At 48.4% G+C, this 9,626-nt stretch overlaps 1 protein-coding gene across 1 annotated transcript; it reads right to left on the bottom strand.

Moving 5' to 3' along the window:
* Positions 1-2,471: 2,471 nt before the first annotated feature.
* Positions 2,472-3,206, bottom strand: LOC144147953 (epithelial splicing regulatory protein 2-like). The gene has a single exon (XM_077679606.1). The coding sequence runs from the start codon at positions 3,204-3,206 to the stop codon at positions 2,472-2,474; it is 735 nt and encodes a 244-aa protein (XP_077535732.1).
* Positions 3,207-9,626: the final 6,420 nt, after the last annotated feature.

The following is a 9,626-nucleotide window of genomic DNA, read 5'->3' on the forward strand; positions in this document are numbered from 1 at the left end:
ACGCAGAGGCTGGGCAACGTCGTGTTATCTAGACCGCGGCATGCAGCGGGGCGCGAATGCTTCCCTTTGTTCCATTTATATCCACAGTTTGCTATACTGCACGCGCTATAAATCAGCGAAGTAGTTTAATTTACTGAGATTTTCACTGTGGATACAAAAAATGCAAAAGCACTCAAGCTGATGCGCGGCGGCCTGATGCAACTCTGGCCCTCTTCTTCTTCTTTTTTTTTTGAATAAAACTGGAAAATTGTCTCAGCTACCTACATCAATGGCAACTATCATTACGTCGGAGGCATGCATGCAGCATGTGACAAACTAGAGGAGGGAGTGTGTATTTTAGTCGCAAAATATTCGACAGTAACTACATCGTGGCTGAAATGACAATGGGCACCAAGTTAACTTGACGTAACAACAAACCTTTCAGTCAGGCAAATCGGGAACCAAGGGAAAAAGCTCAAATTTTCCACCGTTAGATCATCATAAAACAGTGTACGCCACTTCTGCAACAACACGCGGCTAAATGCAACGTAAAAGAAACCAACAACACACTCCCATACCGTGCGCGCCCGCCACAGAGGAAATTTTCAACCGCGCCGTGACGGCGTAGTGCGGCAAGAAAAGTTTTACAGCCATAGGTAAGATAAAGGCTCGTGTAGGGGCTAAGCGGTACCATTTAACTATGAAAAGAAGCGGGCGCAGAGCCACAGGGACGAGTAAAGAAACAGCCTAATTTTGGCAACGTGTGGTACTGTTTTCCCGATCGAGCGCCGCTGTCAGTCGCATGAATAGGTGGCGCATGCTCAGGCTTTATTTCGAATACAAAGGCTGGACCACAGAACTCCAACGCAGCTGTATTTTTCATCCGGACAGCGACTACGGAATCCCGCGCTTAGCGAACCAACGACAAATATTCGCTCCCAGCGCACCGCGCCCAGCGTGTCACAAAGGTTGCTCGCGACGGCATAGTTCGCGTCAGAAAGTTCATTCAAAAGCGTGGAACTTCATGTAGCTTTTCTCTATTTGTACCGGTATTTCCGCATTGCATGCACTGCGGCACGAAGCAATGTTCCGGCATTGTAGTCCATCACCAAGAGCGGTCAATGCCCGCCTTCTATGTTTTGCTAATTGGTTTCGGTTTCAAACGACCGTACCAAAATGGCGGACCTAGTTACCGGCGTTGACGTGAGATGGCGGGGCGCATGTTGCATAGGGTCTATTGTTCAGCATTGAATGGTCCATTCACTGGTGTAGGCCATCGCTATATAACTCGCGCTAGACTGCTCTTAGTGGCTGACCGTATTATATGGTTAAGGGTGTGTTCATCTAATCTGAGGTATAGGCGCGCCCAAAGATCCCCAGGCCGTCAAATTTCGTCCGGAGCCCTCCACTACGGCGCGCGTCGTCGCCTGTGTGGCTTCGGCGTGGTACACCTATAATCAATCAATCAAACAGCTGGAAGCAGTGGCGTAGCTAGTATGGCACTCGGGCCCATAAGTCTTCCCCCCTCTCCCCCACCAGGTGTAGCAGCAAGGCGAGGCTTTATAGGGGTTGCCCGTTCTTATTTTATGTTAGTTCTTATATTTTGTTTCTCTTAAAAAGGAGGGGGGCCGGCGGTAAACGGCCCTGTGCTTGACGGCAGCATACTAGCAACTACTTCCCGTAGCCTTCATGAAAAACCGTAGTTTGGGGCCGGTTTGTCCTTTAAGTTATGTAAAAATTTCTCTGCATAGTTCCCGGCGTTATCTTTTCTCTTTCCCTTTCTAACCCTAACGAGCCTAGATGCATGTCCATAGAGAGCATATCTGAAGAATTCTTTCAAAAGCCCTTCGACCGACACAACCACAGCGCTAATCCAGCTTTCAGCCCCAACGTATCTCCGTAAATTGCGTTGTCGCGGTACTTCTGTATCTCTGATTGGCCGCACTCGTTCAGCCTAGTCTTTTGCCGCACGGAGTATGACGATAGTCCAAAAAATACCGCGCGCTAAGAGGGCTTTACAAACAGCACTGAACTCCTGAGGTGGTGTACGTTTACCCTGGATGCGGAAACTACGGTTGTAATTGCAGAAATTAAGAAAATATACAAGCTATAACGGCAGATTAGGACAAATATTAAAATTTTTATATAGACTACCGGTCAATGCCCGATGCGTGAATCATATAAAATATGGGAGACAATACTTGCCCTCCTATGCAATCCTATTCGACTAAGCAGGAAAAAGCACTTTGAGACTACCGAGGAAACGGTGGTGGGCATTATAAAAATATATATATAGACAATGAGGGTAAAACAGGAGGCAACCCCGCAGCTTGTATTGTACCGAGAGACGGGAGAATGCATTGAAAGGCATTTGGCAAACATGCAGGCACGACGGTAGTAAGCAGGGCTAACCGAACGAGTCTGAGGGGTTGCAAGGACCTCAACAGCAGTCCCGCGTGCTGCCAGCCCGCCAGGCCCGCACGAGTTCCTCTTCAGTCCACGAAGAGCTCTACGTAGCGGTCTCCCATCATGCGCAGGTGCTTCTTCTTCACGGCCCGCTCGGCCTCGGCTTGAGTCGGGAAGGCCACGACGGCCTGGCCGCTTGGGCGACCGTCGGCTCTACGCCGCAGGTAGACACGGTCGGCGGTGAGGTACGGGAAGTCGCGGAAGAAGGCCAGGATATCCCGCACGCTGGCTTCGTAGGGCAGTCCGCGCAAGAAAACCCTCGTGGCGCCCGCCATTTTCGACTGGTAGGAAGTGGGGAAGGGGCTGTTGAAGGGCCAGTACGCGGCTGGCGGGATGCACGCGGGAGACACAGCAGGGACCGCTCCGGGTGGCTGCATCGGACGCGGTTCGGTATGGTGGACGCTGAAGGGGGAACCCGGCTGGCCGAAGCGAGCCACGGGCACAGGTTCCGTGACCAGCTTGTTCAGGTCGTCGACCGAGCACTGGAAGACCTGGATGCGCCTCGGCTTCCTCCCCGTCATAACGCGGCCGGGAAGGTACATGGCAGCCAGGAAGGCTGCGTATTCCGAATCCATTTGGACGAACGCCTCGCCCGCTGGGTGTCCCTCAAGTGTGTAGACCATGTGGACACCCTGCAGGGCGACCGAATGCCGGAAATCGCCCATAAAGCCCAGGACTGCATCATGGCGGGACCCGACAGGCAAACCTCGCAGCCGCAGGCAGTTCTTCCGGGAAGACCGTTGCGGTAAGCGGGGCAACATTCCGACGAAAGGCTGTGGAGTAAACGGCGCCTTGAACAAGAGCGACTCTATGACGGCACAGCACGTAGGCGGCTTCGTCCCTTCACGCGGTTGCTAAAGATGACGATTGGTCATTAAAATGGCGCATACCCACTAAGAGGAATTGGCCAAGGCGAACTTGGTATACTCAGTGAATTGAGCTAGTTATGACGAAACAGTAGAGCAGAAGTTAGACTTAGTTGAAACGGTATATAAAAAGAAACTGACAGAAAGAAGAAAAAAAATCTCAGGGGAACTCAAGCCTGCTTCCCTTCTTGTTCTTCACTGCTACATTGTACTTCCACCTGTTTCTTCGCTTTCGTTTCTTTGTCACAGGGCGCGAGCTACAGTCCTTGTGAAAATTTTCTAGGCACAGCCGTGAGTGCGCTGGACGCAAAATATTCAATCTACAAGCTCACGTTCCGAGTGAGGCTGAAACGTTTTATGCTGGAAAGCTAGAGAAAATACCTTTCTTACTTACTGTCTCGTGAAATATTTTTGTAACACTTAAGATTAAAGCTTATTGTTTTAATTTTTTGCGGTCGAGAAAGCTCAGGATTGGCCTAGCAGAATTTTAAAGTGTCCCATACATTAGTGACTCAGTTCTCTCCCTCACCGTCTTCGGCCCCCACCTACACTCCCCACCATCTCGTATGTGGCACTCCTGGCGTGAAAAACCTAGGGAGACTTGACAATAGTACAGTGCCTAGAATAATATAATTCACAGGTACTACGAAAGCATACGTGCTGGCTAAGGCAAAACGAATGCATAATTGGTGGAGCTCACAGATTTAAGCGTCATAACAGCGTAAATGGAGGCAGTTGGTCCAACGGAGTTTTGAACAACCCCCCAAAAAGAGAGAACAAACTTACAAAAGTGACAACCAAATAAAAAGTGGGCTCCAATTACCAAAGACTGAAGTAAAAAAGCGCGGAGAAGAACATCGAAAATACGATCAAAAATAGCGATATTTTAATTGCGCGCATTTTTTGAAACCAGGTCTCCTATAAATATTTATTGCGGATCGTTCGTCGATTCTTGTTCATTGATTTACGTTTCTTATCAACGTTCCTCAAAACGCATTCATTTCAATTACGCATGTGGGGGCTGGATATTACTCAGCTCTATATTATATTAATATGCATGAAAAAATTATACTCGTGATGTTCTTTGTTTTAGTACCTTGGAGTTAATACTGTCAATACCAGAAGATAAAATTCGCATCGCGCCTGACAATGTATATGGCCTGGTTTGCTTGGTTGGTCAGCTTCAAGTAGTGATGTCGTTTGTTGCCTTCGGTTGAACGTTGAGGCTAGAGACGTTGAGGTATGACCAAGGTTCTGTGGTTTGGCGGTCAATAATCGCATTGATGCCACCGCTTTTTTGTTGGGTTTGCAACTTCCTCACTACCAGAACTCAGGTGTTTCCTGAGAGCATAGTAGGCTTTATTTTGCATATTTTGTAACGGTGTCGGCAGAGAGCTGCAGAGTGTCTCGCAGTACACTACTGAGTCGGTGCCCGATTTTGCACGCACGCACGCACACGCACACGCACACGCACACGCACACGCACACGCACACGCACACACGCACACACACGCATACACACACACACACGCCCATACACACTCACACGCACGCACGCACGCACGCACGCACACACACACACGCACACAGACGCACGCACACGCACACACACACGCACAGTGCATGAAATTGCCCCTGGTTTTGTATCAGAATGGCAGACTTTCGACGTACTCCCAGGTTCCAGTAAGGGTTTCCAACTCGTGCATCATGGTAAACTTTCTGGGAACCTAAATAATTTGCTACACGAAATTTACTTGATAACTGAAATAAATACCACTTGTCAAACACCACGCACCCGCGAGCGATACTACTTGTTAAACCAGGTGTTCCGCGAAGCAGCGTCTCGGGTTCTGTACTATAGGCCTCATGTACAAGGTAAATATAAATGGTAGCGAAGGTTCGGGCAAAAAGCGGTTCAGAACCTATTGCCAGCGACATCAGCATGGGGGCTTATGGGAGTGGCGATTGAAGCGGGACTAGGTGAGGAGGGAACAAACACTAGTAGCAAAAAACCAAGTTTTGTTCAACAATAAAACAACAATTATATTTTACGAATTATATTTATTTCTTAATCACATTTATTTAGGCACAGTGTATAAATAATTTATGAAAATGCCGTTCATTCTCAAAAACCTTTTTTGTAGCGCCCTCTGAAGAATGGCACATGTCATTGCTTTGTGATGCAGTCCTTGTAGTGATCGGAAAGGCGCTCCTAAAGTTCGTCTGCTAGGAAACGCCCCTTGCGTGTTTTGGTGGTGCGCATTTGCATTCGTTTTTCCTTGTTAATTTGGTGTGCACTTAATTTTTGCTGTGCGTGGAGTTGCGAGGTGCGTTGTATCGTCGGTGAACACGTGTAGTACCGTGCCCGGCAGGCACGGTGAACTACGGCAACGATGTGCTGTACAAGTTGCAACAGCAACTCCCGTACACCTGGCGTTTTACTGCACCATTTTTCTCTCATTTCTACAGGTAACGCGAAACTATTTTACTGTTAATATGTGCACGGGGGTTGTGTAAGGGAACGGGGTGGTGCTTCGAAAAAAATGGGTCTAAAGCTTTGTTATGTCACAGTTATCTCTTGATTTCACCTCAGGCTGGCTCAGAGCAAGTTGTGTCAATTACTCTAGGACTTCTCGGCGTAGTACCACTCGAATTTAAACGAATCGCTTTAATTGTCTATCTCAGTGTCTTCTCTATTGCATTACAACGCTTGTAGTGCTCGTTGCTTCCCGAACTTGTATGCGCAAGCATTATTTCCATCGCAGTACTAAGTTGTGCTGCTCCGTGCTGCGCTGCTGCCAGATCTTTCCTGCTATGTGCTTTTACATACTGCCGTCGCTTTCGTTTGCATTGATCCATTCTTCCTCTTTTAAGTGCGAATGCACTTCATAGTCGAGCCTACTTCGTCTGCCGCCGTCCGTCCGCCCGCAGCCTAGCAACGGCGCCGGATTTCCGACGCGTGAGGGCGCTCGCGTAGCGCCTCCTCTCCCCCCTCGCCTACTCTCCAGCTCGCAACACCCTCTCTCGGCGCGCCAGCCAGGCCACTACACTATATAAAATTCCCCCGCATTTCCCCGAGGGGGAGAATGTGAAAGTGCGAATGCACGGTTGTCGGCCCGCTTGCGGCGCTTGCGCTCGGCCCCCGCAGCCCACCGCCTCGCTGCCTTCTCTTCCATCTCTTCCATCGGGTTTGTAGTATCACGTGTACACCACGCAGTTATCAAGCCGCTATAACGCCGCTGAGTCGCCAACGCACGCCGCTGACGACGTAGTTTGAATGCGTTAAAGATATAAGGCGCGTCTAACACTGATATCACCGTCGCGTCCGTGGCTTGGTCGGTAGCGCGTCGCGCTGCGGCCCGCAAAGTCCTCGGATCGAAACCTGGCGCCGGATGCTGTTTTTTCTTTAAAGAGCACTGCGGACGCCGCCGCCGACGCCGGCGGTGGATGGTTTGGGGTCGCTTATAAAGAGCATTCGCTCTTAAAAAATAACAGCATCCGGCGCCCGGTTTTGATCCGAGGACGTTGCGGCCGCAGCACGACGCTCTACCGACTAAGCCACGGAAGCCACGCTGATTGCAGTGTTAGGAACGCTCCTTATATCTTTAACGCATTCAAACTACGTCGTCAGCGGCGTTGCGTTGGCGACTCAGCGGCGTTATAGCGGCTTGATAACTGCGGGGTGTACACGTCATACTACAAACCCGATGGAAGAGATGGAAGAGAAGGCGGCGAGGCGGTGGGCTGCGGGTGCCGAGCGCAAGCGCCGCAAGCGGGCCGACAACCGTGCATTCGCACTTTCACATTCTCCCTCTCGGGGAAATGCGGGGAACTTTTTTTACTTATCTGTTGCGACACTTGCCTAATAATGCAACCAGGAAATTGCAGGCGTGAATGCTGAGTGAAATTCTGTAGAAACCCTTGTCTACTTGATAAGACGCCGGGACAGCTGCAGTGTGCTCGCTGCACTTTCGTGAATCGGCATTCCTGCGGCCCGGTTTTCTTCGTCAAGATGCAGTGCCTAGTTCTTTTCTCTTGTTTCGAAGTAGTTCTGCTGTTTACGCTTTCATTGCTCATAATGCTATGTGTTACGGGTAAAGTAAATTTCTCGGCGCGTAAGGAAAATCATAATGCATGTAGTGCCCACGAACATTTTGTACTTATTGTATACGTGCTCATTTTGTGCAGTGTGGTAAATTTGTTTTATGTTCATCCTGGAATAAAATTCAAATGTCTTGATTATAGCATGACTTTGCGTTATTTCTTCCCTTAGAGCAGAAGTACACAAACTGAGCAAGCATTATATAACCTTGATCTATACTTAAGGCACGCACGCCTACCTGCGTATGTGCGACGCAATTAAACTTAGCAGTGGCGTTGGTAGAAATTGGTATCGGGGTACGGAGAGGGCACGTTTTTTATATAAAAGGGGGGCCGGGGAGAGTGGCCAAGTGTCATTTTGGGCTCTGTATCCCAAGGCAGAAAAGAAATTCCGGTCGAAGGGGGGGGGGGGGTGTACGTTTGCCACCCGCTGCAATCAAAATAAACAACTGATTGCTTTTATACAGCAGTGGAAGGCATGAATATAGAATAAAGGTTCAGAGAAGATGCAAGATGCTTTTATAAACACCGAGGCGAATCATACGACAGTACGCTAAAGTGCGTTTCTCTAGTCACGAGTATAAGCTGGCGTTGACTTGAAGCACGCACGCCAAGGGCTCGCCAACTTGCGTCAGATGGCAATGACATGAGCCCTCAGCTATCAGAGTCCTGCTAAGGCTATTTTGAAGTCAAATTTTCCCGCTAATGCCACCAAAATGACGTCACTTTCTGACCGGATCTTGCGTCACATCCTGTTTATTTTTTGTTCCGCCGGAAGTGTTCCCTCCTCACACAGATGGCGCTAAGCCCCATGAGCATCTTAACAGCCGCCATTTTCTGAACGCATGGGCTTCTATGGAAGCTTCGCTACCAGTTACATTTACCTTGTCATGTACGCGAATGATGTTATTCCAGTTGTCCTCATGGAGTTCATATGCGATAATTTGAAGATGATTGCATAATTGGCAAGATGGTTGCATATCTCGGGGAATAATAACTCTACATGAAAGGTTCATACGTATTGGCCTGTGGCACACATTGTGATTTACGAAGTTAACGAAGCTGTTCTGTGGAAATGAAACAACAAATCTTTTTTTATTAAATTTATGGCGAGACTATCGAAATGAAGACATAGAAATATTTATAGGAGGCAGAAAATAAGCTATGTTGGTCTAACTATACCGAAAACATATAAGCAACGGTCACGGGATCCTGTTTGGGTTTATAAGGTACAAACCTAAAGGGACACTGAAGTGAATTTGTCAAGCTACTGTTTTTGCTTGCATTGCGTTGACTGGCTCAAATAAACGCAGTTTTTATCGTTTACCCGGTTTATAAGGCGATATTTATTTCATCAAGCCTGAGAAGAAGAAAAACTACTTTTCGCGGTCTGCGGCGGCCGCACCAACTAAAGCATTGACGTCCATACAACATGCGATGTGATTGGAGGGTCTTTATACGATGTCCAGGATTAGAATTTAAAACAGTTTCACTTTCGGTTATGTGACCCAACATGCTTTTCATCCGCCGTTATCGTTGGCTAGGCATTCTAGACATCTCAGTAATCGGCATACCGCGCTCCTGCGATGTTGTCAGCTGTAAGATGTATCAGATAAGCCTGCCAGCACGACTTGGAATCGTAACGACCACTGCCAAGGCATACGCAGTAGATGCACGCCCTCCGCGTCAGCGGGGGCGCTCAAATGCGATGCGCTTTACCCCTAACTTTGGACCTGGCTTGGCTCGTGCCTATATTGCCTATATTTTAAGAGGCGTGAGCGAAGCAGGCCAAGGGTCGGCCGATTCTGGACTGTAACTGCAAGCAGTCGGTGCTTACGGCAACGAATTGAATTAATGTGTCGATGCGAGCTAGTTGGTACTTCATCATGGGAGCAGGTTAAGCGCCAGGCACAACTGAACACGAGAACTCACCAGCGCGTCAGTGTCAGTCTTCACGTGTTCTGCGAACTCGCAACGAGGAGGAATGAACGTTGGAGCGCAAATATGTTGAATTCAGTATAAAAAAAACGTCGCTCAACAACAAATAACTCAACTTAAAAAACAAAAAAGCAAGTGCTATCGGTGATTCAAACTTGCCAATTGCAAAAGAACGGTGCTACACCTTTAGACCATTCGGCCATTAGCCAGCCATGCCTGGAATCGAAATATAAATCACATATTGTATAGGATGATTACATATAATTTTATTTATTT

The sequence above is a fragment of the Haemaphysalis longicornis genome, unplaced genomic scaffold, assembly GCF_048455015.1.
Source record: "Haemaphysalis longicornis isolate Haplotype H1 unplaced genomic scaffold, Haemaphysalis longicornis Haplotype H1 scaffold_1, whole genome shotgun sequence".
NCBI lineage: Eukaryota > Metazoa > Arthropoda > Arachnida > Ixodida > Ixodidae > Haemaphysalis > Haemaphysalis longicornis.